At 62.8% G+C, this 14,574-nt stretch overlaps 1 protein-coding gene across 2 annotated transcripts; it reads left to right on the top strand.

Annotated features, from left to right (window-relative positions):
• The first annotated feature begins 3,794 nt into the window (after positions 1-3,794).
• On the top strand, positions 3,795-10,105 carry SFTPB (surfactant protein B). 2 transcript variants are annotated; one of them, XM_079110969.1, is made up of 11 exons: positions 3,795-3,945; positions 4,220-4,353; positions 4,689-4,760; positions 5,050-5,175; positions 5,666-5,836; positions 6,026-6,115; positions 7,260-7,443; positions 7,559-7,719; positions 8,437-8,517; positions 8,899-8,978; positions 9,797-10,105. In XM_079110969.1, the coding sequence occupies exons 1-10, from the start codon at positions 3,885-3,887 to the stop codon at positions 8,959-8,961; spliced, it is 1,143 nt and encodes a 380-aa protein (XP_078967095.1). In that variant the 5' UTR covers positions 3,795-3,884; the 3' UTR covers positions 8,962-8,978; positions 9,797-10,105. The 2 variants fall into 2 exon arrangements, with proteins under 2 accessions (XP_078967095.1, XP_078967096.1); XM_079110970.1 differs by having other exon boundaries at positions 7,344-7,443.
• Positions 10,106-14,574: the final 4,469 nt, after the last annotated feature.

A 14,574-nucleotide genomic window follows, 5' to 3' on the forward strand; every position in this document is an offset into this window, starting at 1 on the left:
AGAAATCTGCCTGGAAATTGCACGAGCAGAGCAAGAAGGGCTTGGGGTCCGTCAGTTGGATCAGCGGCTTGATCACATCAGGGTCTGAGTTGCTTCTCTGTGCTTCACCTGTTTCACCCTCTTGGGGTAAAATGGCTGCAGTGCCTCCAACATCACACGTTCAAACGGGATGTCACAAAGGAGGAGAAAGTCGTTTCTTCCCACCTGAAGGGAAACGTTTCCCAGCATGTCCCCACTCTGCTGCCTCCAGCAGAGCTGGTTGGCAGGGTCCAGAGTGCAAAGCATTTACCGGCAAAGGGCAATGGCTTGGTCTAATCCTGGGCCTCTCTGGTCTGAGCACAGGTCAGCTCCCTGTAGAGCCAGATCCTGAGCAAAACGTGGGCTCTGTCAGCAAAATCAGCTGGCGGCAGCCTGAAAGTCGGCGAGGAAGGGAGCAGGTGCTGGCTGCCTGCAAGGAGCACCCAGCTAGAGTGGGAGAGAGGATGGTCCCTGCAGGGATGAGCCGAGCCTTCGCCAGGGCCTGAGGGCAGTGGCACCTGACCAGCATTGGGAGAGGACGTCTGGGCACTGAGGCCACGTCACCCTTGGGCCACTCTCTCCAAAGCCTGCTCTGCACTGATCCTCCTGGGCTTTAACTGAGATCACAGAACACGCAGCACAGACCCCCAGCTGGGCCTGCTGCCCGCGCGGCTCCATGTGGGTCGGCAAGGCTGGACTCATGTCAAGGCTGGTGGAGCAAGAAATGTGGCAGGGCTGGGCTGGGGTCCTGGTGCAGCAGGAGGACGTGGTGGGGCTGGGCTGGGTCCTGGTGGAGAGAGAACGTGGTAGGCTGAGCTGGGGTCCTCGGGGGACCCCCTTGGGCTGCCCAACAAAGCACCCTGGCTGGCTCCCAGCCACAGGAGGATCTTCATCACCACTGGGGTCCACGAGTCGGAAACCAGGCGGGCAGCTCTGAGGAGCCCCTTTCTTCTTGCCTGGGCCAGGTCTGCTGCTGCCGTCCTTGTGCTCCTCAGCTGTGGTCCTGTCCCCGAGTCTCCCTGTCATTGTCACCTGCCACTCATCCGATTTCCTTCTTTTGGGACACTGGGCCTTGGATCAGGGCCCCCTGACCACCTCATGAGCTGGTTACATCTGCAAAGCCTCACTTCCAGATAAGGTCCCTTCCACACACTCCTGGGGACGTGGTCCCACGGGTGAACGTGGGCAGTGGGTGTGCAGGGAGGGTCAAACCACCCAGCCAGCTGGTCCACAGAGAGCCAGCTGAGCTTGGGGAGACTCGCAAGAGGGTCTCGGGGCCCATGGGCTGCTCAGAGGTTGGCAGGCACCAGAGGGCAGGGCTGACTGTCCCCTGCCAGCAGCAGCCATCGGGACCTGCTGCTGTGAGTGGGCTCCAGCTGCCTCCCCCAGCCCGGGGACAACACCTCCCAGCCAGTCCCAAGCCTTTCCGCCAGGCCCTCACTGGAGAGGGCCCCTGGCCTGGAGCGCGTCCCCTGTCCCACCAGGCCACTTGGCACCTGTGTCTCCAAGCCCTGCTCAGCGGCCCCGTCCCTGAAGGCTTTGTCCTTGCCAGGCCTGGGCGGTGCTCACTCCGGCTGCTCAGACCTCCAGCTACCCCACCCTGGAGGCTTCTGTTCGGTTTTGCTTTTGTGTCTCTGAGGTCTGCGTACTGGGAGTCGAACCCCAGCCCGTTTCATTTCTTATTTTGAGACAGGGCCTCACTTGAGTTGCTGAAGCTGGCCTTGAACTTGCAATCCTCGTGCCTCAGCCTCCAGAGTGGTTGGGACAACTGGTGTGGCCACCACTCCTGGCTCCCCATAGATGTGTTTCACCAGGGCAGTGACCACTGTTCTCCCAACTCCCAGCTCATTTTAATCACTGGCTGAATGAGCAGGAGTCCTTCATAAACGGACTTTCTTGCTGGGCCTGCCTCCCTCCCATCCTCTAGAGAAGTCCTCAAGACAGACCCGAGGACAAGCCTGCGCTCAGGAGGGCTCTCCTGGGGCCCTGGGTTGGCGTTTGCCTTGGACTTCCCCGGGCTGCTCCGGAGACAACACTCACACAAACTCCAGGGCGGGAGCGTGCTGAGCGAGGGCCAGGGCCCAGGTCCTCAGGGAAGGGCGGCCTGACACCTGGTGATGGTGCAAGAGAGACTCTGGGGGGACCGGCATCAGCACTTCCCTGCGCTTGTCTCAACCGCCCCTGGGAGCCTCGCGTTGCCCCCAAAACAGGATCTGCGTCCACACCCCAGCAGGCCCTCCCGACCGCTCACACCCACCCACACCCAGCGGGCGCCCCCAGACCCCTCACACCCGCAGGGCCCCAGCCTTTCTTCTCTTTCCCTTGACGTCTTTGCTTCACTGTTTCTTTTCTCATTTGCAGTAAGAAATAGGCTGAAGGCCGCCTGGAGACAGATCTGTGCACAGGCCCCCAGCCGGCCTGCACTGCGGGGACGGCGGCGTGAGGGTGCACCTGTGCGCGGGAGCCTGGCACAGCCAGCAGGCGGGCAGCCCGTCCACAACTGGCTTGGCGCCTCCTCAGAAGGCAGCCTCGCACAGAGCGGGTGGAAGCGGCAGGATCACCACCTGTCCCGACATGGCTCTGCCCACTTGGTTCCATGTTGGATTTTGTTTATCTTGAGTCTGTGCGAGGGGCTGGGCCAGGGTCTCTCTAAGAGCTGCTGTCCACCCCACCCCAACCCACCCAGGGATCACAGGCCCCGGTACAGGCACGTTGAAGCCCCAGGTTCCCGGCCTTGGGTCATGAATCCCACACGCTGGCTGACTTCCTGTGGTGGCAACTGTATGTCATGTGACATGGACTCAGGACCAACAGACACCGCAGGACCCTCAAGTGACCTGGAGTGTCACTGTACCACCTGGAGCCCAGCCCTCATCACGCTGCTCCTGCCTCGCCCTACCACCCGAGCACCCTGGACTTCCAGCTCCCTCTGCCACGGAGTGGCCAGCAGCACTGGGAGGGGGCCGAGGTCAGGGCGGGGGGCTCCCTCTGCCATGGAGTGGCCAGCAGCACTGGGAGGGGGCCGAGGTCAGGGCGGGGGGCTCCCTCATCCAGGGAGGGCCCAGCAGCACTGGGAGGGGGCCGAAGTGGTCAGGGCGGGGGCTCCCTCGTCCAGGGAGGGCCCAGCAGCACTCAGGTGGTGCCCCCTGCCCTGCAGGTCTCCTGTCCACATCAGGCTCTGGGCTTTCTCTCCAGTGTGCCCTGCCTGGTGGGACCCAGCAGGAGCGACCTGCAGCCTCAGAGGACAGTTTCCCCTGCCCCGCAGCAGTGCCCAGCCCCCAGCCTGGAGGGGCCCAGGGACAGCCTTGTCTGAGGGCTTTCGGGGCCCGCGCCACAGCCTAGGCCCATCTCAGACTCGGCCTCCTTTCTCTGGCCTCATGGAAACGCTCCTCTGCCCGACGCCAACCACCTGTGCACAGAAAGGGGGAGCGGTTCTAGGGCAGAGGGAAGGAGGGGAGAGGGGAGGTGGCCCCACAACGTGCCTTCCTTCCGCACTTACCCTGGATCAAGAGCCAGGCAGGAAGCTCTTGAGAACGTTGCTCAAGAGCAGAGGAGGCCAGGTGGGACTGGGAGGGGGACCACCCTGGCCTCTCCGACCCTGCCTCAGCTCCCACCACAGTCCAGGGAGGCGGGCCAGGTGGGAGGCTCGAAGGCCCCTGTCTGGAGGGGGCTGCGTCTGGGCTGGGGGCAAAGGGAGCAGCCACTGGCCATGGGGGGGGGGGGCGGGCAGCAGGCGTGTCCTGCTGGGAAGAGGCTGATCAGGCCTGGAGGGCTCTCTAGGGTGCCTCGCTGTGCCCCCAGGCCTGCCCCAACCCTCTCCCCAGCTATAAGAGCTGGCCCGAGCAGGGTGCCCAGTCGCAGGGGCCATGGCCAAGCCACGCCTGCTGCTGTGGCTGCTGCTGCCCACACTCTGTGACCCCAGCGCTGGTAAGTCCCCTGCCTTCCTCTCAGAGGCCCCTACAGTGCCCTGAGCCCTGGCATCCAGGTCCGTCCATGATCCCCACTTAAAGACAGGTCAGTCAGCTGAGGCCCAGGCAGCCCCAGGCTGTGCCCAGGTCACAGCTGGTGGTGCTACAGCTGGGGAACAGAGAAGTCTGACATGCCTATTGGCCATGGAGTCCAGCAAAATCGAGTGTGAGAAAGTGGGCGAATTCCGGGGCCAGTGGACCCTGGGTCCTGACCACGGTTGCTCTGGCCTCAGCTGCGACCGCCTGGACCGCCTCGTCCCTGGCCTGTGCCCAGGGCCCCACGTTCTGGTGTCAAAGCCTGGAGCAAGCCCTGCAGTGCGAGGCCCTGGGACACTGCCTGCAGGAAGTCTGGGGGCACGCGGGAGCCGTGAGTGCCACCCACAGGGTGCTGGGGTCCTCGAGAGGGGCCGGGTGGACTTGCGGGAACTGGAGCCCCAAGAGGTGATGGGATGTGAGGGGTGGGATGAGACGAAATGGGGAGGATGACCAAGACTGGGGTGCAGAGGGTGGCTGGGGCGGGTGGGAAGACGGGTGGACAGAGGGGATGGGCGAGTGGATGGATAGATGGACAGACGGATGATGGACCTGATGGGTGGGACTGGGTAGGACGGGTGCATGGGTAACGGGAAGCTGCCTGAGCCTCACTCAGTGGGTCCAGGAGCACAGGCCCACTCCCGTGCCCACCTTGGGACTCCTCCCCAGGATGACCTGTGCCAAGAGTGTGAGGACATCGTCAACATCCTCACAAAGATGACCAAGGAGAACCTTTTCCAGGTGACGAGGCCCAGATCCTGGAGGAATGTGAGATGACAGGCAGCTCAGAGGCTTTCCAGGCTGAGGGTGAGGCCAAGCTCCCCCTGGCCAGGCCCGAGCCATGGCACGGAGCGTGGCCACGGCCAGAGATGGCCTTTCCTGGGTGGAGAGAGGCCCTCCACGTGCCCAGCTGCTTCACTCCTTGGCACGCTCCATCCCAGTGCCCTGGGAGAAGTGGGGTCAGTCTGCCCTGGAGGTGGCCATGTGTCCAGGGGTGCAAGCCAGTCGACCTTCCTGTCCCTTCTCGCAGAACACCCTTCGGAAGTTCCTGGAGCGTGAGTGTGCCCTCCTCCCCTTGAAGCTGCTCGTGCCCCAGTGCCGCCAAGTCCTGGATGCCTACTTCCCCCTGGTCATCGACTACTTCCAGAGCCAGATCGTGAGCACCCAGACCCCCACCCTCCTGCTGTGCCATGGCCCCTGGGCCACCTCAGCCAGTCACTCAACCAGAGCACCCTGGCTGACTCCAACGGCCCCACGGCACCCTAGATAGACAGACAGACACACGGAGCCCCGCCACACCCCAGCCAGACACACACACACGCACAGGCAGCACCCAGGCCACACAGAACCCAGATCCCACATGCACACCCGGCAAACACAGGCCCCGGAGACCAGGTGCCTCGGCCAGGCGGGTGGAGGGCGTCCCCCTGCTCTGCTGCACAGTGGCCTGCACACCTGCAGACACAGGCGCCAGGCTGCCCTCACGCGCTCACGCTCACTCGCAGGGGGTCCCAGCCAGCCCCACGCACCCCGCTCCCCAGCATGCCAAGCCCAGAGGGCGTGGCTCTCACCTCAAGCCTGGGGCCAGCCTGAGTGGCAGGGGTGCCCTCCTGGCCTAACAGCCCCTCGCCCACACTGTGCCCTAGACCCCAAAGGCCATCTGCCAGCACCTGGGCCTGTGCCAGCGCAAGCAGCCCCAGCAGGCGCCTGAGATGCCAGAGCCTCCGCCTGACTCTCTGCTGGACCCTCTGCCAGACAGGCTGGCCCTCCCCATGCTGGCAGGGGCCCTCCGGGACAGGCCTGGGCCTCACACACAGGTGAGGGAGGCTAGCAGGGCAGCGGGCCTGACCCAGCGCACTTGGACCTGGAGGGCGCCACCAGGAACACAGGGCTGCTCTAGGTGGGCGAGCCCGGAGGGCAGGAGCGGGAGCGGGAGCGCTGGGCAGCAGGAGCGCAGGGCCAGGAGGGCAGCGCCCACCCCCAGTCCACCGCCCGGTTCTCCCCAGGGGCTTTCCCAGCAGCGCTTCCCCATCCCACTGCCCTTCTGCTGGCTCTGCAGGACTCTGATGAAGCGGGTGCAAGCCATGATCCCCAAGGTGAGGCGCCTGGGCCTCGCGAGGGGCCCATCTCGGCCCCCAGGGCTCAGCAGCGGCTGGGGGAGGTGGGAGCCCAGGCTCTGGCCCCGTGTGCCCAGCACCTTGCCAGGCAGGCATTGTGAGAGCAGGATGAGGCTGGCCTCATCCAGCGGCTCATCTGACCGCAGAGGGCCCAGCTGTCTGTAGAGGACGCAGCAGCCTCACCACAGAATTCCCAGAGAGGCTCCCCTCCTGCCATGTCCAGCCCGGAATCTTCCAGATCTGCAGAGGCCTCTGCCCTCTGGCTCCACAAGCCCCTCACAAATGGGATCCTGCAGGCTCTCTGGTCACTGAGGAATCACAGCAATGGACAAGCTTCCTGTTGTCCCCAGGCTTGGCTGCAGGGCTGGAGAACAAACTGGGCATGGTCCAACTAGACCCCGTTAGGCCAAGTCAAGAAGGAAAGCCTTTGGGGCTGGGGCTTGGCTTCATGCAGGAGCCCAGCATGGGGGGCCCTGGGTTTGACCCCAGGACTCCTGAAGGAAACCCTGGAGAAGGAAGGCAGCTGGCTCTGTTCCCAGTGGCCAGCACCAAGGCCGCGTGTGGGGCAGGAGAGCATCTCGCTCCTGCTGTTGGTGTCCAGTCAGGAGGGAGGAAGGCCCCGGCCAGTGCGCTGCCTGGCTGTGACAGCAGGACAGCTGGCTCACTGGCGTGGTGGTCAGGAGCAGGCGGGCTTGCAGCTGACAGGTGACCACAGGACTGCCACACCTTCCTGACCCTCAGGGGCTGGCCTGCCCAGTCTGTGCACAGGAGGGACGAGCATGCCCGCTGGGAGCAGCTGGTCTCCTCCGGAGCTCCTGAGGGGCAGGCTGGCCAAATGTAGGGTCATCTGCCATCCAGGGGTCCCTGTGGGGAAGGTGAGAGAGAAGGCGTGGCGTCCGCTCCCAGCTGGCCAGGCAGCAACCCTGGCCATGTCTCCCCTCTGGCGAGCCACACCCCGTCCAGTGAGTGGACGGCTGCTGGTGGCTGCTCTCACCCCTGCCCCCGTGCACCCCGCCCCGCCCCTCGCGTCCGCACCTGCAGTCGCTCCCTGGAGGCAGGACACGTGCAGGAAGGCCCCCTGGCACCAGGAAGGCCCACACTGCCCGCCCTTGGCCTGCCCCAGGGCGTGCTGGCCGTGGCTGTGGCCCAGGTGTGCCACGTGGTGCCCCTGGTGGTGGGCGGCATCTGCCAATGCCTCGCCAAGCAGTACACCATCCTCCTGCTGGATGCGCTGCTGGGCCGCATGCTGCCCCAGTTGGTCTGTGGCCTGGTCCTCCGGTGCTCTGGAGAGGAAGGCGCTGGCCCAGGTGAGCCTGCTGCTGCCCGCCCCGCCCTCTGCCCACTCCGCATGGCTCCCCGTCACCCTGGTGCAGGCAGGGCAGGAGCGGGCACTTCTGCAGCAGACCTGACGGCTCTCTCCAGCCCTCCCCACGCTGGGCTCCCTGCCAGAGGAATGGCTGCCCCCAGACTCCCAGTGTCAGCTCTGCGTGTCGGTGACCTCCCAGGCCCAGAACAGCAGCGAGCAGACCAGGCCACAGGCCATGCTCCAGGCCTGCCTCAGTTACTGGCTGGACAGAGAGAAGGTAGGAGGTGCCGGCTGGTGCAGGGCACAGCAGAGCAGACTTCCAGGGATGTGGGACCCAGGGCCTGTCCACCTTGGACAGCTGAGCCCAGAAAGCTTGGCAGCCAAAGACAGGACAGGCAGGACTGGAACCCAGCCAGGCAGACGGGACGTGGGTTGAAAACAACAGACGGCTCAGACCAGAGCTGCTGAGGGTCAGGAGTCTTCTCTGGAAAACAAGGCCGTGACTCCGAGGACCAGCAGGCCCCCTGCCTGGGCTAAGTGCCAGGCAAGTCCTGTTAGGCCCAGGAGGGCCTTGACGAGAGAGGCCCGTGCTGCCCTCCCTCAGCCCTGCCCCAGGGAGTGCTGGCTGCTGGGGAGGCCCAGCCCTGCCACATGGTGCTCAGGATACCCCTGGCAGTGGGCAGCATTTGCCAGGGCCTGGTAGATTCCAGATGAGCCAGGCAAGAATGGAGCTGGCAGAGGACCCCGCCACTTCAGGGTCCTGGCCTTGCCATGCTTCCCTGGGGCAGCTCAGCTGGGGCTCTTCAAAGTGGGGCACTGTCCTGAGCCACTGGCCTGGGTGCACAGCTTCCCTGCAGAAACCCTTCAGTGCCTGCTCTCAGCCCTGCTCTGCCGTACCAGTCAGAGCTGCTGGGAGGCCGGAGTGGAGCCGGGGCCTGTGCTAGGGCCAGAGGGCGCCACAGGCCTGGTGACCCCGCTGTCTGTCTGTCCCCAGTGTGAACAGTTTGTGGAGCAGCACGTGCCGCAGCTGCTAGCCCTGGTGCCCCGGGGCTGGGATGCCCGTGCTGCCTGCCAGGTATCTGCCTCTGCACTGGCCCGGAGTTCCTGCAGCCTGAGCCCCCAGGGCCCCCACGCTCCTGCCGGGCAGCTGGTGTGCCGCCAGGATGAGGCTCCATGTTCTCAGGCGAACAGCCTTGGTCTCCAAGAGGCTGAGAAGGCAGTCGGGGCAGGGCGGCCCCAGCATGGCTGAGGCCACTTGTGGGGTGGGCTGTGTTCACTCGCCCAGTGGCGAGGTGGGGGTCCCAGGGGGTCCTGCAGGCAGGTGGCTTGGGGAGTGGCCTGGTCTACTAGTCACCAGCAGGGACACTAGGAGGCAGGGGCAGCGCTGCCTTCTAGGGGCCCCCGTGCCCTGGAGCCAGGAGTGGTGCCCTGAGGTCCAATCCTGTCCCTGCTGCAGGCCCTGGGGCTGTGTGCCACCACGTTCAGCCCCCTCCAGTGTCTCCAAAGCCCCCACTTCTGAGGAGACGCAGCCTCCAGGTAAGTTGGCCTGAGTGGGAGGGGGAAGGGCGGGCGCTGTCCGGGGCAGGCCCCACCAGGACGGGCCCCTCAGGCTGGCCACCCCTCCTCTCAGAGCCCTCACACTTTGCCCTGAGCCAGGGCCCTCAGGACCTGATGTGTTCAGGTGCAGACACAGGGTCCCAACTGGAGGTCAGCTTTGCTCCGCAAGCTGCTGCCCCTCAGAGCCGGGATCACCGTGGCTAGCTGAGTCCACCCGCTGAGGTCCCTCCTCCCCCTCACCAGCCTGTCCCAAGTCAGAAGTAGTATGGGATGGAGAGTGGGTCAGCGACCTTGAGAGCAAGCTGGGCCCACCTGGCAGCCTTCCCTGCCCAGCATGGTCCTTCGTGCATTTCATGGCTCACTCTGAGAACATGGGGCCTGTGGCCAGGCGAGGGCTGCCGCTGAGGTCACACAGCAAGGGCCACCCTCCTCCAGGAGCAGGAGCCCACCTGCCCTGGAGCCTGGACGTCATGTGCACGTGGGGCTGGGGGAGCCTCTGCCACAGGGGCCAGATTAAAGTATCCCCCCTACCAATGACGGCCAGGCACCCTGGGGCAAGGGCTGCCTGAGACAGGAAGGGGCATTGCCCAGGGCCCAGAGTGCCAAGGCCACCACTGGGACAGGAAGAGGCCTGGCTGCAGCCCGGCTCTGCCGTCCACTGTGGTGGGTCCCCCTCCTCTGGGACAAGGAGGAAGCAGGTGAGGGGCTCTGACCACCAAGGCATGGCTCTGGTGGCCCTGCCCTTTGCCAACTGCCCTCACTGGAAAGAAGTCTTGCTCACACTGGCCTTCCTGCAGGGTGGAACACCAGCCAGGGTGGCCCAGCCCCAGCCACTGCCCAACGCCAGCGCCACTATGTGCTCAGTGAGGCCAGCAAGCACAGCGTCCTCCGGACAAGGTCTGCAGAGGGTGCTTCTGACCTGCACAGCCACTAGAGCTACACCAGTGGGCACCACTCAGGGCCAGGCTGAAGAGGACAGCGTTGAGGCTGGGCCAGCCCACACTGACCCCTACATGCTCAAGACCAGCTTCTTGTCTGCTAACACTTCTAAGTCCAAAATTCAGAATAAAAATGGGAACATAATATACACCGATAAACACAGGAAATCCTTGCACTAGGCTCTTTCAGAACAATCTGGAAATCCCTGGTGAGAGCAAGGTGACAGGTGAGCGGGCACACGCCCCTCAACAGGCCGCTCTGCTGCAGCTGCTGCTTTGTTAGGACGGGGACCTCTGGGGCCGGGGCGCAGCTGGAGTGGCTGGAGCCAGCCTGGAATATGTGCGGCCCTGGGATGGAGCCACAAAGCACAACGGCGGAGAGGACACAATATTCTTATTTGTTTTAACGTGGTGCTGAGGATCAAACCAGCGCCTCGCACGTGCTAGGCAGGTGCTCTGCCCCTGAGCTATGGCCCAGCCCTCTTTCACCTTCCTGTAAGAGCTTCCCGGCTTTTGTCTCAAGTTCTGTTTCGGCTGTGATTTTTCTGCTCAAGGCTCAGCTGCTGCGTGGCCATGCCCATAACACTGCCAATGAAGAAAGCCCTGTGCACTGGCCCAGCCTGGCGCTGTCCTCGCGCTGCTCCAGGGCTGCAGCCCCAGCTGGAGGGGCCGCCAGACTGCCCTCTCTCCCCATGGGCAAGCAGACACCCCATCTCCTGCCTTTCCAGCAGCCTCAGCCTGGCCTCTGACTGTGCCCTCCCCTCTCCAAGGAGCCCAGGTGCTGCGGGAGCTGAGGGCGGCTCAGGGCCGTGGACCCCACAGCAAGACACACGTGCTGCCCCTGGCTCGGTGCTCTCTGGGTCTTTCTCTGCCCCTGCTTCATCTCCAGCTCCGAGCACCAGGCAGCCTCTGCACTTCCGGCCCTTGGGCCAGGGAGCAGACACAGCCTCTGCATCTGACCTCCCACAGACTGTGGTACGTTCAGAGCAAACACGATTCCCACCACAAACCCAGGCCTGCGGGAGGGAAGTGCTGGACCCAGCTGCAGCAGCGGCTTGGCTGCGAAGCTGAAGAGCAGAGCCTGAGGGCAGAGTATTAATAGGGTTTCCCAAAACACGAGTGAGAACCCCAGTCTGGCGACCAAGCTGAGGCTCACTCTGGAGACCAGGGGTGGACTGGCCAGCAGGAGGAGAGAAGTAACAGGAAATGGCTTCCCCTGAGACTGAGGTCCCTGAGAGGTATTCAGACCCTGTGCCCCAGGAGGGAAAGACCAGGGAGGATCAGTGCCCAGCAGCAGGGCCCGACATCCACTTTCTGGGAGCACATAGCTGAGGACACCACCAGAGGCAGCACACTGTGTTGCTAAGCAGGCCACACTGAGGGCCCAAGAAGTAGCCAGATTGGTTCTGGACAGACTGCGGGTCACAGTGAGCCCGTGGCTAGGGACAAAGCAGACAGACTTCATGGCTCGTGACAAGCGCAGAAATCAGACACAGGAAAGAATGCTACCACAAGACGAGGCTCAGGCAAGACCAGTGAGGCCTCAGTGGGGCAGAGACCAGAGCACATCCAGACACCTCAACCCGTCCGTCATCCCCAGGGAGAGGGGAGGGAGGCCTCGGGTCAGTTACCAACAGAGGCCGGGCCTTAAACACGCAGGAGCGGAGACCCTTCCAAATGGACATGGAGTTCTGGGAGCTCACAGGCCGGGGCCCCACTACTGAGTTGACCACCTCTGTCTGTGATGGATACCAGGTCTATGTGATCACTTACCCCTGCACACACACTGGTAACCCCCACCCCACCCATCTGAGCAGAGGCCATGACGGCTCTCCCTGGAAGGTTGTCCCAGACTCTTGGGTGGCATCTTGGGAGCGTGCAGACGGACAAAATCATGTGTTCAACAGGCCGGCACAGAGAGCCCAGATGCAGTACTAATGCATTTGCCCAACGACAGCAGGCAAGCGACTCCCAAGTGCCTTGCCATTCCCTGGGCTGGCACTCATGGGAACCTAGGAGTCTAGTTGGGAAAACTGGCATCAACCCAGGAATCACAGGGGCAAAAAGGAATTCTTTAGGTCAATCAGGGCCCATCTGAGATATGCCTGGCAGGAAGCGGGTATGGAGGCATGGAGCAGCAAGCAGCAGCAGCAGCAGCACGAGGCAAGGGAGGCCTGCCCGTCTGCTAACCAACCTCCCAGGTCACTGAGCACAGGCATGGCCAAGAGGCAGCACCACGCAGCTCCGAATTTCCAGCTTTACCCTATAAGTCAAGAAAATGCCCCTAGTGGGAGCCCAGGGTGTGCGGAGTGCCGGCTTGCTTAGCCGTTTTGAACTAGTTTTGAACTAGTTCTGGTTCTAAGTGTGGATGAGCTGGGCAGGAAGTGCAGGGGTCTACCTGGAGCAGAAGGTGGCAAAGGCCCTGCGGTAGCCGGCAGGACTTGGAGAATGGTCGCAGGCTGTGACCGATTTCTTCATGCGATCCTCGTCCCAGATGCAGCATCCTACTGCACGCCACCCCGCGGGGAGTTTGGCGGCCAAGCTGCTCCCGACAGCTGGGAGCTCTGGCCTGGGGGCCCATGGATCCTTGGCTACGTGGCCTCTGGACCAGCTCAGTTTCTATTTTCGTCTTCTCAGTACTGAAGATGGAAGCCAGGGTGCTCTATCACTGGGCTGCATCCCAAGCCCTTCTTTTATTTTAACACAGGGTCTTACATGTTGCTAAGGATGGCCTTAAACTTGCTGCCTCCTGCCTCAGCCTTCAGAGTGGCTGGGATCATAGGTGTGTGCCGCTGCGCCTGGCTGTGTATTTCCTTCCATTTGCGTGTTGTACGTACAGGATGATTGACATGCTGACGATTTTTAATGGTTCTTCCCACCTTTATGTATCTATGAATCGCTGGACGTTAACTTTATAGCCTGATCTTCAGGTAACTGGCCTCACGTTGGGAACAGGTGAAGGCTGCTCACCCATGAGAGGGGCAGGTGTGATCTGTTAGGCAGAAACCCGGAGCATCCATCTTTGCTGTGCAGGAACTCAAGCTTTTGCAGCGTGTGTGTGGAGGCTGAGCTGCCCCAGGACTGAGTCAGTCACCAGTTCACTGCCCCTCAACTTCCTCTGTGCCTCTGTGACCCTCTGGGCTTCCGTGAAGTGGGTCAAGAAGTCGACATGGAGGCTGCATTAGAAGCAGGCTCAGCAGGACCCTCAGCAAGGACGCCTTGGAGGGCAGATCCCTGTGATGCTGGCAGGAGGTCCGGCCACAGCACCTGGGGCGCAGCGGCCCCCACCACTCCCCTCCTGGGACAGTCCTGTTAGCGTACCTTAGAGGGGACCCCCACAGCCCGTTCTCAAGGTGCCACAAAGCAGAATTCCATTGCTTTGAGGGGCACGAGCTCCGTCACTGAGCCACACTCAGCCCCAGGGCACATCCTGAACGGACTCCCGATTCTCAGCAAAGCCTGGCCTCGCGTGGGCGCTGCCCCGTGAGAAGCGAGGCTCTTCCTGCGTCTGCTGCTGCCCACTGCACTCACGCCCGCTCCTGGCCACCCGAGGACCCAACCTGCCGCCATCTGCCCCATCAGATCGTGAGGTGGCCTCACTCAGACAGGGTGGCCGAGAACGACAAGTGGGCAGGCGTTCAAAAGATACTTACAAAGTACGACTGACCGGACGTGGGGACAGATGAGGCGACTCCTGGGCCAGCTCCAGTGACCTCACTGGGTGAATGGCGGCACCTTTACCCAGAACACGGGGCAAAGGTTTAAGTCTGAGAAAAACTCTCAAGCTCAGTTTTGAAGATGATGAGTGTGAGCTGACTTTAACACCCAAAACTACATCAAGCAGGCAGATGGCTCTACAGCTAAGAACTGAGTGAGGTGCCATGGTCCACACTTGTAAGTCCAGCTATTAGGGAGGCTGAGGCAGGAGGACTGAGTTTGAGGCCAATTTGGGCAACTTTTTTCCTTAAAAAAACAAAACAAAACAACCTTAGAGAATTCTTGGGCTACAGTTTGTTTATGGATCATGCTCCCAACCATGACAAGTGAGACCTCAGGCAGAGCTGAAATGGCCCAGGGAACGTAAACGACGAGGAGAGAGGGCCTGGGGGGTCCTGAGGAATCCCCGCTCTTAACAGATGGGCCTAGACGAGCCTGCCACAGGGACCCCAAAGCTGTCAGTGAGGCAGAGAAGGGCGGCCTCGCAGGGCCTGCTGCGGCTGGCTGGCGCCCACAGCTGCGTGAAAGGCTCCCTGCTCCCGGAGCCTGGCACAGGGCTCAGATCCAGGCTGCCCAGGCCGCCGCCCATTGCTGCCCTGTCTACCCATTGCTCCCGGCCGCAGTCCCTACTCGCGGGCACTCCCAGCCTGGCCGCAGCCAGCAGCTTCCCTCCCAGAGCCGCACTGCAGTCTGAACCTCCCCGCCCTCCTGGGGCAAGCACAGTAACAACTCAAAGCTTTCGGCCAGACGTTACTCGGGACAAAGGCATCCCAACTGACACCACCCAGGGGCCGACAGAAGAGACAAGGACGGGGTCCAGCAGCTGACAGGCTGCAGCAGGGCAGCCAGTGAAGACTGAGGAGGAAAGTACATCTTTCCCTTTGCCGGCAGCCTTGGTGGAGCACACAAAACGCAACTGG

This window comes from Sciurus vulgaris (genome assembly GCF_902686455.1).
Source record: "Sciurus vulgaris genome assembly, chromosome: 14".
Classification (NCBI taxonomy): Eukaryota; Metazoa; Chordata; class Mammalia; order Rodentia; family Sciuridae; genus Sciurus; species Sciurus vulgaris.